The 15,066-nt window shown below is 46.0% G+C and overlaps 1 protein-coding gene across 3 annotated transcripts in view; it reads left to right on the top strand.

The window, feature by feature from the left end:
* Positions 1-3,299: 3,299 nt before the first annotated feature.
* The window catches only part of KCNAB1 (potassium voltage-gated channel subfamily A regulatory beta subunit 1), a 155,484-nt gene continuing 143,717 nt past the window's right edge, over positions 3,300-15,066 (top strand). For 2 of the 3 annotated variants that reach the window (XR_011338108.1, XM_069865146.1), the window contains exon 1: positions 3,300-4,424. Coding sequence is in view for 2 of the 3 variants with exons in the window: in XM_069865146.1 (XP_069721247.1) it covers positions 4,153-4,424 (272 nt within the window). In the remaining variant the exon portion in view is untranslated. Of the gene's footprint in view, positions 4,425-7,719; positions 8,129-15,066 lie in introns of those variants that run through there. The other variant, XM_069865147.1, reaches the window with a different exon arrangement.

The raw sequence follows: 15,066 nt of genomic DNA, 5'->3' as shown, positions 1-15,066 counted from the left end.
GGAGCAGGAGCCTGTTAGCCTAAAGGCTATCGTTTAGACTCTTGCTAATTGGATCGTGCATTTGAAAATTACTGTGCTCCTATGGGATGAAATATATATGTTTACTTAGATATCACTCACAAATACTTTCCAACTCAATCTGTACTTGCATTTTGCTGCTTAAAAACATCTAAATAGGACTTTGAGGCTATGACCAGCTCTGTTCTTCTCCTTTGTCCCAAAAGAAATGGGTATAAACTGGAGAGGGACAGATTTAGACTAGACCTAAGGAAGAATTTCTTCAAGATGGGAAGGTTGCCCAGGGAAGCTGTGGCTGCCCCATCCCTGGAGGTGTTCAAGGTCAGGTTGGATGATGCTTGGAGCCCCTGGTCCAGTGGGAGGTGTCCCTGCCCATGGCAGGGGTGACTTTAAGGTCCCTTCCAACCCAAACTATTCTCTGTTTCTATGATTAATTGCTGCTAATTTGTCCTGCTTGAGATGAGCCATATCTGTGTATGTAAATAGATCTTAGGTGATTATATACAGAGCTGAGAAATTTGGGGAATAATTTTTAAGAGGCTAGTGTGGAAGCTGGAAAGCTAGGGTGGATTTTAAGATAATTTTGGGAGAGGATTAATTTTAAAGGAATTTTAGTAGAATTGCTGGAGAGTTACTGGGTCACAATTCACGTCCTGTGCCCCTTTGGTGTGGAATAAGGCAAAATAAATGTGTTGTGAAGAAGATCTGGACAGGTTTGCCTTGCTTATTGTTGTAAGGCATTTGTTGACCTGCACACAGGTTCAATTGAAACACACATCCTGAGAGAAAACTGCTTCAGAAAATGTTGAAAAACCTTTCAGAATGTGAACTCTGAAGTGCACTAATTCATCATGGGGACTTAATGCTTTTTGAACAGAAAATGTCTGCTTGGAGGGCTTTAGAAGTGCTTCTCTTATTTAGATCTAGAAAATAGGATGTTTAACTAAAGTGGCGTCTTAGACAGAGGAATATATGTTAAACCCATGTGCAGATCTTGAGGTGGCAAGGCTGGGTGTTATGGGAATATTCTGCTTTAAAACTGGCAATGCAGACAATATTATTATTATTTTTTAATGGTTGTTCTGTACCTCTGCACTGGTTGTTGTTGCTGTAACCTCCCTTCATTCCAGACAGCTCAGGATTGTGTGTTTAATACAGATAAGTGCAGGGCATTACGCTCAGCAGCGGAGAGATTAACCCTCCTGCGGGGGCTGGATGGCTGCTGGGGCAAGGAGGGACTTGGGGGAAGAGTATTAGGAATAAGTTATAACTTGTAATAAGTTGCGAGTACAGAGCTTGGTAACATGGTTTTGTACATTTTGTGTATAAATAAATTAAATATAGTGGGATTTCATTGCCCATGGCAGGGGGGTTGGAACTAGATGATCTTTAAGGTCCCTTCCAACCCAAACCATTCTATGATTGCTTTAACCAGCGATTGGCTAGAAAAAGCAGACATTATCACAGCAGATCAATCATATTATATCACCACGAGTGTCCCCAGCCCTGAGCAGGGATCAGTTTGAAGCTTCACCTGCTGCAGCCCTGTACCCTGGTCCCGTATTCCTCAGCGCCCCCGGTAGCTGTAGGAAGAGGCATCCCCAGCTGCTGCCTTCTGCCCTCTTTCCCCACCGGAGGGGAGCTCATGGAAAACTGGTTAGGGATTAATCTCTCCTCTGGGAGATGCTCCTGGGCTGCTCAGAACACCCTGGAGAGCCAGGCTGGCTGCCCACGCTGCTCTGGCCCGGACTCCTCACCCTCGTTCATCGAGCTGCTGAGGAAGCCGAGTATTTCGATACAGCCACAGAAATGCGGTATCAATATTTAAAACCCACAGGCGAGCTTTGCTTTCAGGAAAGCAATCTTTCTGCATTTTTGATGAGGTAAGCCAGGGTCTCCTTACCTGCCAGAATATATAATCAACCAAGAGACAATATCCGATAGCGTTACCTGCCTAAATGGGACATCTCGAGAACATCTCCCCTCACAATAGCCTGCTGTATGCCCAACAATGCTCCATTGAGAGAGGAACAAATTGTCAGCATCTACTTTTGATTTAGTTTACTTTTAAGATGAATGATACCTTCTAAAGTCTTGGAGAACAACAAGGTGTTTCTGTGGTTGAGGAAATGATAATCATGGGAGGCTGAGTAAGCACAATACGCCTTTTATACAAGTGTTTAAGAACTGTGTTCTGCTTTTTCAGCCAACTTCTAAGTGGAAGAACCTGAAGAATCTTTTAAGAACTTGAAACTTAGGTATCTGTAAAGTAAGTGTATATTATTATAAGTGTATATTGGGCATGGTTTAGTGTTTGATAGGAACGGTTGGACTCGATGATCCGATGGGTCTCTTCCAACCTGGTTATTCTATGATTCTATATCAGCTGCTCAGGGTTGATCTAAAAGCTTCTGGAGTTGCTGGAAACCTTTTCCTGTTTGGGAAGTGCTGGAAAGCTTAATGACAAAATGAGGTAACGTTTTAGGACAAGTACAGAAATGCAATTTGTTAGCAGCTCGCATTTTGAGCCATTCTTCTAGAGTTTTGCAAAATTTCCAGAGAACATTTTAGTGCTATCTCTGGTAAACAGATCGGATAACACCAGTTTCTGTGGAAGGTAAATTTTATAGGACTTCCTCCAAAAGGGAACGGAACAGCTTTCTTAAAAAACACCTAAAAGGACTTTTTCTATTGTGGGCACATCCTGAAACTTGGTGAGGTGGCAGAGTGTTGCTGCTGCCAGCAGAATCCACACGCTGGGCTCCTCAGGGTGACTGTGGCCAGCAGACCTCACCTAGAACTGTGTCCAACTCAGTAAATTCCCACTTTCCAAAGAATGGGGGTAACCCAGCAAAGGCTGCCTGGGTGGCTGGAGGAAGGTGGTGGATCCAAACTCTCCTGGGCAGTGGCAGGTGGTAGGTAAGGCAGGGGACACCGTCCACAGCTTTGAAGCCTGGGAGCTTCAGGATGGATGTTGGGAAGAGCTTTTTCAGCAGAGGGTGGTAGAGTACAGGGATAAGTTGTCCAGAGGGCTGGGGGACTCTCCAGCCTTGGGAGCTTGCAAGACTGGTGGGAAAACTCATCCAGGGCTGGCAGCAGAGTCGCTATGAGTGGGCGACTGGGCTAGAGACCCTCAGAGGTCCCTCTTCCCTGATTTCATGGAGCTACTTGCCCTGCCCACTGACCCCTCTGCAGCTGCTTGCAAGTTGCCTTTCTCAGTCAGACAAGCACGTCTTCCACATGGGGCATGGTGGGCGATTACTTTTCTTTTCAATGGAATGGCTTTAAAATCCTGCTTGTTTTTAGAGTTTTTTTCCCTTTCTGTCTGTTTCTCTCTCCCAACAAGGATATGCTTGTGCTTCTAAAGTGGCTGCTGTGATTAGTGCTGTAATCTCCGCATCAGCTTTTACCTTTCAAACCAGAGAGGGAAATTAATTCAATTCTAGTATCTGCTCCTTTCGTACATTTTCCCAAAACACCATTTGCTCAGCGAACAAATGAACGGGGAAAAGTCATAACTTTGTTCTGATCCTAAGGGTGATCAAGTCCCTGAATCCCCACAAATCCCTTGGAGAATGGTGCATGGGAGGAGGAGGAGAGATGGAACGGCTGGCGCAGCTCTAGCACAGCCGGCTCGATGAAGAGACTGATGCTCTGAGTCTGTATCCATCACGAACTGTGCTTCAATTTGCCTGGGAGAGCCCACGTGGCTGTGGTTTTGCCATCGAGGGGACCACATGTGTGGCTTCTACGCTGACTGGAGCCTTCCGATATTTACAGCTTTAGCGAGCTGGACTTTTTTCAGGTACTATCCATCTAAATACCTTGTTTTGTGCAAATCCACTTTAGGTGTGCTGCTTTGCACGTGGTTGTATGTTGGTTTTTAAGAACTGTCCTCCTTATTCGCTGCAAAACGAAGCCCGCTGGCAAGCGGGAGGCTACTACAGATGTTTCCATGAGAGGGTTGCAGCTCTTCTTTCTGGTTAAGCTCCGCAGACACATATCTAATTACAGCTTTGTGGCTGGCATAAGGTTATAGAGGGAGGAAAGCGCGTGCTGAAAATCAGTTTAAATGATTTGAGGGCAGTGACTTAGTGCTGAGGGTGCTGCCTTCGCACCGAGACAGGGCGCAACATGCTGGCGGCACGAACGGGGACCGTGGGGAATAAAAATGCCGAGGAAGCCTTGAAGCTGAGGAAGCAATCGGTGCTCTCTGTGGGGAGCAGGGACAGAACCCTGAAGAGCTCCTCGGAAAGTGGGAAGGAGGGCCGAGCGCGGGCCGGGCAGCCGCAGCAGCGTGCCCAGCGGCTGGCTCTGCTGCGGGAGCTGGAGATGAACTGGTACCTGCGGGTCTGCGAGCTCTCCCGTGAGTTCACCATCGCCTACACCACTGGGATGCCCCACAGGTGCGTACCCCGCTTGCTCTTCAGACAGCAGCAACTTGCATTCCAGTAATAATGATAATAATAGTAAAGTTTATTACTGTGATGACAATAATATAAATATTTTGGCTTTACGATTCCGCCTTTTCTTATTATTTTGTTTTATTCCCATGCATGTGCACTACAGAGCTGAAAATTCTGCAAACTTGTTTCTTAGTTTCAGTAACTTCTTTGGCACAAGCTACCCGTGTTTATTCAGCCTTATGATTCCCATGAGCTGTTTTGTCCAAGTGGCTGTAATTTCTTTTGAATTCAGTTGAAAAGTTGCTGCTGTTGTGCAGGGACTGTGTGGGTGACAGGGGAAAAGGCAGGAAAGCCTTTGCTGGGAGCTGGTGGTCCCGGGTCCCCGTCTCCCCCTTCCCTTTTCAGAGCCGGCAGCAGCTCACAAACCACTTGGGAGGGGAAACGTGCAGCTGCTGGCTTTCTAATTCCATAGATCTTAAATGGTGCAGCCTTCACAATCTGATCTTACTCCTTTCAAAAAAAAAAAAAAAATTTAAAGAGATCTTGGTATTAGTGGAAATTAGACGTGCGAGACTCTAATCTCCTGTGCTGAAAATAAGACCCTTAATGAAATAGGAACCTAAATACGAATTGCCTGGCACTGCTGCCCCAGCCCCTATGTCCTTGACGAGCAGCAGCGTGGGGACAAGCGGCTGTGCTCACTCAGGGTGCTTTTGGGGACTGGCAGAGGTTGGATGTGGGTTTCCTCCTCCTTAAGGAACAGGGATGCTGTCAAAGGGGTTTTTCTGTGTTTTGCCCAGCAATACACAACTGCATCCCTAACAGCAGGGATTTCAGCTGAGAAGTCAGTCAGATCTCCCCTAATCCTAGACAGAAGGGGGATGCCTGAATTGCCCGGCACAAATTGAGATCTTGCAGACACACTGGGATTAGAAACTAATAAATATGTCATTAGAATAAAAATTATAAACAGGAGTGGTTGGACTCAATGATCCAGTAGATCTTTTCCAACCTGGTGATTCTGTGATAACTGAAAGGGAAACAAGATACAACTATGAGAGATTGAGCCAGTAGTTAAATGCTCGAATGTCTAACAAGCACAATGAATGGACATGAGTGAGTCTGTAGATTAAGACTGAGAAATTTCTCGGGTACAAAGCTCATTGACTACACCAGCCCGTGGTCACACTCCTGTGGTGTAATGCTGGGGAAAAACTTCTGGGAGAATGAAGTTTTTAATGATGCTGATCAATACAATTCCCTAAAACTCAAAACCAGTAGAAATATTACACCTAAAATGTTCAGACAACTTGACAACTTGTGGAAATGTTTCTTGGCCGTTAGTTCACCTTGCATTATAGATGAGAGAGCTGGTCCTGAAAGGAGGTAAAATAAAAAGGGATCTATTTTAGGAGCTGGAGATGAGAGGGAATAAAGAGAGAAGTCAGGAGTCCCAGCTGGACAAACCGTGCTCAGATAAAGTGGGTTGCTGCAGATCTGTCCATCTCTGCTGCAAAGCAGCTGCAGCAGAGATCGCAGCTACAGCCTTTGGTCTTACACTGCTGGGGGGAAAAAATACATTTCCTATGTGACAAGTGTGGCTGCAGTCAAACAACAGGTTTTCTGCCATTGAATGTACTTGGGCTGCAAAGAGTAGAGCTTGAAAGCACCACCTGCCCCCCAACATTGAGAGTTTGGCTCATCCAGTGCCATGGGAACAGGATCCCCGTCTCTGGGCAGCAGCACAGGGGCAACCACAGGGCTGGGGGCTCCAGGGAGGCTGGGGGACCCCAGGGCACCAGGGCTGGACCCCTCCAACCGCGCCAGCCTAGGACATCAAGGTCCATTCGTGCCCTCAGAGCCCTGACACAACAGTTGCAGAGAAAGAATAACTGGGTGATCCAAATGTCCATGTCAAACTCCCCTCTGTGACATTGAATTATAATCTTTTAAAATATGTTCTGGGTTTGGGATCAGTCTTTGTTTATCTGCTTTGAAAGATTTAAGGATTAGTTGAATTCATGATACATCCATCACTTGATTATTTAACTTAATTTTCCGATGTATTTGGGACTGATATGACAGTTAGAAAATTGAATGAGTTTTTAAAAGAGAAAAGGCTCAGAAATCTGTCTCTTTGGGCACTGGCAGAGGCTGCCCAGGGAGGTGGTTGAGTCACCTTCCCTGAAGATGTTTAAAAGATGGATGGATGAGGTGCTGAGGGACATGGTTTAGTGGTTGGTAGGAAGGGTGGGACTCAATGATCCTGTGGGTCTTTTCTAACCTGGTGATTCTGTGATTCTCCATGGTGTGAAGAATCCACGGTCGTGGGTTGTTCTCTGTGGATTAATGTTGAGCAGAAGAGGTTACTCTGGTCCTCCTCGATGTTATCTTGACTGCAGAGCACTAAATGCTCTGTGCACTGCATTGCAGTGCCATGCTTGTGCACTGGCTTTGATGCAGCAAACCCCATGCTCTTTCTCCCAACACCCCTCAGGGATGAAGACCCTGAGAACCAAAAACTTTGTGTTTGCTCTCTAGCACTGGTGGAATAACTCTTCATTGGTTTGGTACATTATTTTTTTAGGCAAAGACCTCAGACGTGTATCTCTGTCTTCACCTGCTGCCCCGTGCTGGGTCTGTGAAGTAGAGGGTTTTGTAGTTCTGGTGGCATCTCAGTAGCTTTGCCAGGTCCCCTCCTGCAGCACCTCTCCATCCACACATGGGCTTCTGTGGGGGTGCATGGCCTCCTGAAAGCGGGTGCTCGTTCCCTTCCCCAGCTCTGATGCCTGGATCTCATTCCTTTCTCAATTATTTCCCTTGTCTCTGTTTTTAGCTTATTTTTTTTCTTCTTGGTGTTTGACTGCTCCATAGCCTTTGTTTTTTTGCAGATACTCGGGAAGTTTACAGGCCAGTAAACCTGAGCTGTGAGAGCTTACAATGGGCTATGAGCAAACAAAATGCTTCAATGACTTGCATAAGAGATGCTTGCAGTGTTCATCTGTCCAGCCCAAGGCTTGAAATAAACCCTGTGAGAATATTTGTTTTATATTTATTAGACTTGGATTGAATCCCAAACAAATATTTCTCATTATCTAAATATAAGACCTGGGAACCAAGGTTGGTGCTCTGTTCCCACTGGCAGTCCATATCCCTTGGAGGACTTGACCATTATAGGTTTCAGCAGATGAACAAGATTGCTGATCTTGGCCAGTATCCATCCTGGGCATCAATTAAAATGAGCCAATTGCAATAATATAAAGAATGTCTGGGACAAAAATACTGCTCCATAGTCCTGTGATCTTCTTGGGCAACACAACCCAGCTTTCACTGTTCTGTACTGGTGGGATTATGATGGTACTGGCCTCTCCTCTCAGCACACTTCAGGGTGGGGGCTCCTGAGGACCCTACACTCCAGCACCTGCTGGGTCTTGAGGGTCTCTGCAACTTGGCGTGTGGACCATGCATCTGTACAAACCCGCCTGTGCGGACATCCCACCCCACATACCAAGCCTGCAGAAGCCGAGCGAAGCGCTCCTGAAGGGAAAAAAACAAGGTTCTGTTCCCAGAACCTGCCCTCCCACCGCAGGCTGGACGGGGAAGCTGAGCCAAGCCACCGAGCTGAAGCAGCTGGAGAAGTTCCTCCACGTGCATGGGCTGTCACTGCAAGAGACTGTCCGAGCTGAGACAGGAATGAAGTACAGGTACTTCTGCGTGTCCCATGCCAGGATGCTTGGAGGCTGTCTCTTTGGTGGCTAAAGCCATGGGACACTTGACCGAGCAACCTGTGCACACCTTCAGGCAGGCTTATAAAATCTGAAGATATCATCTGCTTTAGTAGCTTTTTTTCTCCAAGTCTTTATTGAGCACTGGAAGAATTGGCATGACTTGGAGCAATGGTAAATGCATGTGACCTAGTCTCTTAACACTTTGAATCTGATTTTTCTCTCCTAATATTAGTTGGTTGTGTCCGTCTTCTGAAATGCTTCTTTCAGATTTGGGTAGAAGTATTTAGTCTTTCTGATGGTTTAATGAAAAATCATTTATTTACATGCTTTAGAAAGATAACAGCTGAACAGTGAACCAAAAGATGGAGAATAGAGGTATTTTGACTGTGGCTGGTGCTTTGGTTCAACGTCAATCCTCGGTCTGCCATAAAGCTGGAGCAAAGGGATTAAAAGTCTGAGAACTGCAGTCTGGATGGGTTCAGGCTGTGTAATATACAGCTTGTATCTTAGAAAGTGCATGCATGGGACAGGGCCTCATCCATACAGGCAGCTAGGACAGCCTGGGGAAAGAGGGTTTGGGCTGGGGGACGATGGATGAAGAAGACATCAGTGCACTTAGTGTGGTTGTCATTTTGTTTTGTTTCAGAAGAGATTCATTTTATAAGGATGACATCCCATATGGAAAGTAGAAACACTCTCTGTGCTTCTGATAAAAGAAAATTGCCTTTTTTTCCCCAGAAGATTGACATTTGCCCATGTCCAGTCAGAGCTTAACAATGAAATGAAACAACTCGTTTATTATTTTTATGGAAACAGCACAGTTGTTCGACAACTTTAGCTGCTGGCTGGGGAAATTTGTTGCTTGGAAGCGTTGTTCAGGGAGGACTGAAAAAAAATGCTTCAGAGCCAGCATCAGAAGAAACAGCAAAGGGCTTCGTACCTCTGCTCTGCCTGTGCGGGCTGGGATCCTTGGAGCAGCTTGGGGTTACACAGCCTTAAAAGCTGATGTAAATAAGTAGAGAACTGAGCCCACAGTGTTCAAGTGATGAAAAGAGAAAATGTCCAAAGGCAATGGAACGGCATCCCAGGGATGCCATGCTCCAAGCAGAGCTATGATTGATGTAATCCCTGGCGTCACCCTAGGTTAGCAGGAGCGATGCTGTCCTCCAGCGAGATACTCTGATTAAGTGGTTATTTTGGATCTGGGAGCTTGCTTCCCTTCTAATGAGAAATTCTTTTGCTCCTCTTCTGATGATCCTAATCCCATGTGGCAGTTGTGTTTGAAACGGTTGGTGTTAGTGCACACATGAAAATTGCCATGTATCTTATTTCTCTGCTAATTCTGCACTTTCTATGGTGTTGGCCCACTCCAAACATTGTTTAACACTTACTGTGCTCTTGCTGAGAAGCACAAGTAACGTCGTAGCCACGCAGTGCTCCCAAAAAGCAGTTATAGAATCATAGAATAACCAGGTTGGAAGAGACCCACCGGATCATCGAGTCCAACCATTCCTATCAAACACTAACCCATGTCCCTTAGCACCTCATCCACCCGTGCCTTAAATCCCTCCAGGGAAGGTGACTCAACCCCCTCCCTGGGCAGCCTCTGCCAGGGACCAATGACCCTTTCTGTGAAAAATTTTTTCCTAATGTCCAGCCTGAACCTCCCCTGGTGGAGCTTGAGGCCATTCCCTCTCGTCCTGCCCCCTGTCCCTTGGGAGAAGAGGCCAGCTCCATCCTCTCCACAACCTCCTTTCAGGGAGTTGGAGAGAGCAACGGGGTCTCCCCTCAGCCTCCTCTTCTCCAGGCTGGAGTCCAAAGTTTCCTCCATAGGAGATTACCCTGATGTACAGACAGCTCCCTCCTGGTACTCAACCTGGCTGCTACCAAGTCAGAAACTCAACAGCAATGTTCATCTCTCCTGCCTGGAGGAGAAAACCTGCGAAGAGGCTGGGGAGAGAACTTCTGTAGGGGTGGATACCCAGTCCTTGGATGTGCTGGAGACTGAGTTTTTAAGAAAAATGTAATCAATGAGATATTATGGGGCTGTTTTTTCGCTCCTGAGTAGTGGCTGTGGTTGCGTGCTCAGGTCTAGCACAGGCTCTGTGTAAATTGCTCTCTCCAACTACCTGAAAGGAGGTTGTAGAGAGGAGGGTGCTGGGCTCTTCTCCCAAGTGACAGGGGACAGGACAAGAGGGAATGGCCTCAAGCTCCGCCAGGGGAGGGTCAGGCTGGACATTAGGAAAAAATTCTTCACAGAAAGGGTCATTGGGCACTGGCAGAGGCTGCCCAGGGAGGGGGTTGAGTCCCCTTCCCTGGAGGGGTTTAAGGGACGGGTGGACGAGGTGCTGAGGGACATGGGTTAGTGATTGATGGGAATGGTTGGACTCGATGATCCGGTGGGTCTCTTCCAACCTGATTATTTTATGATTCTATGAAATAACTCCCTACGCCTCTCTGTTTCTCAGCTTATAAACCAAAGTGGTCTTCATTCGTCAGAGACTTAAGTCATGGTAAAAAAAAAAGCATATGCTTAATTTCCATTGAAGCTGACGGATTCAAGCATATGTTTGATTATAAATATGTTTATTTTCCATAGTTAACAGGAGCAGCAATGAAATACTGTGTTTCACATCTGTTGTGCCCAGGAGAAGGGGGCAGTGCAGAGGGTGCTGCTGCAGGGCGGGAGGGGTTTTCTAGCCATCTCTTGCTGGTTTCTGCAGGTCTTTGCTCTCCTTGCTTTGGAAGTACAGAGGCTCTTAGAGTTTTATTGTGAGTTTGGATGTTTTCTTTTCCAACACGGCTTGTTTCGCCTTCCAGCACTTCTCCAGACATCCATAGGTCTAGTCTAAAGGCAGCCCAATCAAAATAGCTCGTAATAAAAAAATGGTTTTAATTATGTGTGGAAAGTAATGAATTATTAACATGAAGCACTTACTAAATGCACATAAGCTGGTTTATTTATAGGATGATTAGCTTTTTTTCCTTTCATTGCTTTAGCAAGTACAGCTTAGTTCAGCCTATTACTGAATAACCGAGAGTGCAGCAGTGCATGAGCTTAGTTGGTTTCTGACAACAATAATATTTCTCTCAGTTGAAACACCATTTGTCAAAGCTAATTTTGTGTCTTATTATCCAACGGGGTGTTTGTTGCGTGGCTTTCTTCCATACAGGCTTTGCTGGTGTTTAATCTCTTACAGACTGAACTATGTGGGCTGGATCTCTTCTCATGGCTGGGACTGGGAAACTTCTGAATATTCTGCTCATGAATGGCTAAAACAGCATCTCTGCACTTGGGCAGCTGCAGTTCAGGAGCCTGAAGGTGAAATGTTATATGTATACATCTGCAAGAGCACCCAGGCAACTTCTGCAAAACACGCTATTGGCAAATGTTATAAGTGGAAAGTATTTATGGAGGTCACAGGCTCCCGAGGCACTGCTGGATTAACCCACACAGCAGACTTTGGAGCTGGGAATGTGATTTTTCTATTCATATTTTGTCTATTCTATATTTAGTTGAGGTTTTGTTCAGGGAGAATGAATTCTTCCTGCAGCACTCAAGCCCCCAGCAAACTCACTTCATTTGGAAGCAGAGCTGGGCTGTGCTGCAGGAGTCCCTGCATCCTGAGAAAGCTCTGGGATGCTTTATCCTGTTTATGTTGCTCTTGAGGGTTAAGCGACATAAAAACTTAAAATTTAGGATTGTCGTGCTGAAGCTCTTGTTTGAAGACTGGCCAGCAAGTAGCAGCTTGCAGGATAGGCTGCTTTTTCTTTTCTGATTGCGATGGGAAACGTCACCATCACAGAGTGAGTGCTCAGCCGGGGCAGCAAGGTGTTGGGCACAGGGACCGCAGGGAGGAGAAGGTGCCTGTGAATCACCAGATATAATCTGATGGCAAAACCCACCCTCACTCAGCTATTTCTTTTTCCCCAAATCACTTGCAGCCTGTTTCGAAGCCTGAGAAGGAGGAGGAGGAGGCTCATGCTGATGCATGAAGTGCTAGAAATACAAGTATTGCCCTGACCAAATAGCTGATATCTCTTAATTCTGAGAAATGAAAATACTTAGAGTGGCTAAAAACAGCAAGAGGAAATACCAGTAAGCTCTAAGGGACAAAAGGGCTGTGATTTCAGTGCCAGTTTTGGTGTGTCTTATGGTTCTACAAGTCTGTGTCAGGAAGAGCAATGAGGGAGTGAAATAATCTGCAGCCACAGAATGAAAGTTGTTGTTCAACTTCATTGCTGTTTGCCTCTAAGTATTTCTAGGGATTAAACTTGCTAAACTTAGCAGAAGCTCAACCGTTTGGGAACCTCATGAGGCAATTATGGCAACAGGATAGTTATGGGAACAGGTTCAAAGCCTGAAATAGCAAAAGGCTTTTGATGGGCACCTGGGTTTTGTGGTGACTGAGTGTACTGAGCTGTGTGGGCATAAAGAGGACATACAGAAGAACTGTTGCTGAAGTCGTCCTCACCCCTGAGTTATGTCAATTTACGATAGACACAAAGGCAAACACCATATTAGAAAACGTAACATGCTTAACAGTAAAATACTGGAGGGTTCTATAAATTTCTGACATTTCAAATTCTGCAGTCAGTGCTGACCGTCCCATTTCAAAGAGATACAGTAAGCTGGGCTACAGAAAGCAGAGGGCTCCGAGTGGTGGGATTGTCCCTGCACTGGGTGATTAAACAGGTTTTTAGCTTAGGAAAAAGATGATTGACAGGGATTACAACAGATGTGTTTAAAATCGGGAACAGCCCGTAGCAAGTCGCTCGCTGACTCTTGTCGTGCAGGAACCAGGACAGAGTGCAAATGAAATTTCTGGACAACAGATTTAAAACACAGTAAAAACTTCCCTCGCATCTTGTAATGAAACTGGGGAGCGTGCTGGGATGGGATGTTTTGGATGCTGAAAGTATAAGCACGTTCAAAACGTTATTAGGTATTGGGCAAGGCCATCAAAGGCTGTTAAATACAAAGGGGGGGATTTAGCCTCTAGCACAACAATTTTTTAAATGGCAGATGGCAGAAAGCCAAGATGTTATAACAGGAATGGCATTACTGGATTATTGTGCCGTTCTTTATAATCTTTTCTTAGGACCTGCTCCTGGGCATTGTCTGGACTGTGTTGCTGGTCCACGGGAATGTTTTCCTCTTCACCAGTACTGCTGTTGTTACACTATGCAAAACAAGATGGGTCAGTGTGCAGGGGGTGATCAGGCAGATCACACTCTTCAGCCCCAATCCCTTCTTCTGGGGTGATGGTTGTACCCCTGTAGGGCTTCTACAGACAAGGGGATTTTGTGAATGATCACTTTGCCATAGCTGCTTTTCAGGGCTTCCTTGGCCAGGCTCATTTCATGTATCGAAGCTTTAAAATATCTAATCTTTAGATGGCAAAATATATGAGAGCATTTGATGTGGTCCTATAATCCTGCACTGTAATGCCGTCCTAATCTGCTCAATTCAAAGCACAGTTGCATTATATTTATTGGAATATAGCTTACAGCTCTCACGTTTTCCCTGTTCCCTGTGCAGGTTGATTTATGGAGCCACATCCAGCTATTTTTTTGACAGCCAGGGTAAATTTTTATAAGCATGGTTTTATTTAGTCTGTTCAAACTATACATCTTTTTGTCTGGGGCAATAGATATTCCTACATCTATCCTTTTTCCAAATGATTTCAGTTTCCACTTGATCTTTGTTTTTTGTGGGTTTCTGCAGGGTTCTTGGCCATACCATGCACTAGTGGGGTAGGATGGGATGAGAACAGAGGTCATGCGTGGGTTAGGATGTGACCAGGGTTCCTGCAAGCGTGCATGGCATTTGTAGCATATTTCCTCCTTGAAATAAGAAATCCCATACTCCTCCTTCAGAAGCATGGTACGAGTAGCCTGTGTGCAGAGTGAGCCCCATCTCCCTGGCTGGGTTTCAGCAGGAGGAGCTCTTTAGCTGCTCGTATGATGCTGGTTCCTAATCCTGCTGCTTTCTGCCTTGCTGCCAGCAAAAACACGCGTGTGTGCCTGCGCACATGTGTAGGTAGACATGTGCGTGCACACACGCTTCCTTTTGCAGCATAAAGCTCTCAGCAACAGTGACAAACCCATGTAAAAGCCCTGATCCATCACATTGGCACTTTCAGAGCTATTCACATCTTTCTGTAGGTGGAAGACAAAGCGAATTTTTGTCCTGGTGGTTTTCCACCGCAGCAATAAATTCCAGCTACTCCTCAGCTGCGTGCGGAGCAGCAGCTTCTGCCAGTGCTGAGCAAAAATTTGCATGCTTGCTACTGCTTTTCACACACCTTCTGCTCCTGTCAAACTCCAGCTTGCAAGCCTGCACTGCCAGATGCTGAATAAATCGCCCAGCTCTGTGGGTAGGATGCTGCCTGCTGAGCTTGCTCTCCACTCCCGGCAGCGGCGGTGCAGAGCATCTCTCCAGGGGGCTGACTTGAAATTCTGGGATATTTATAGGAATATTTATACACAGGTTTGAAGTCTGAAGTCTCTGTGTGTGCCCTGAAATCAAACTCAGTCCACGCGTTCTTGGTTAAACAGGTTTCATCTGGGAGCCTTTGAGCTGACGTTAGGGTCTGCTGAGACTTGGACCTTGCTGTGTGTCACGCTGTCACAAACTGCTGAATGGTGGATTGAGTTAAGGAAAATCCCAGCTGATGCTCCTCTAGCAGCTGTCAGGTCACTGGTTTGTTTCAAAGCTCCATCTTTTAGGAAACGATCATAAAACCAGCGTCTATCAAGACCTTGAAGAGTTCAGCTTCAATGCCAGGCTGAAAGCAAGTCTCTGTGTCACCAGCCATGGTGGATGCTCCACACTTGGCATCACAGACGGCCACATTTCAGAGGGAATAAAAGTGGATTTTGGTCTTCAATACCAAATGTGATGGCAGCAG

The sequence above is a fragment of the Phaenicophaeus curvirostris genome, chromosome 10 (assembly GCF_032191515.1).
Source record: "Phaenicophaeus curvirostris isolate KB17595 chromosome 10, BPBGC_Pcur_1.0, whole genome shotgun sequence".
NCBI lineage: Eukaryota > Metazoa > Chordata > Aves > Cuculiformes > Cuculidae > Phaenicophaeus > Phaenicophaeus curvirostris.
The sequence above is the reverse complement of the archived record's forward strand: the minus strand, read 5'-3'. Positions and strand labels throughout refer to the sequence as shown.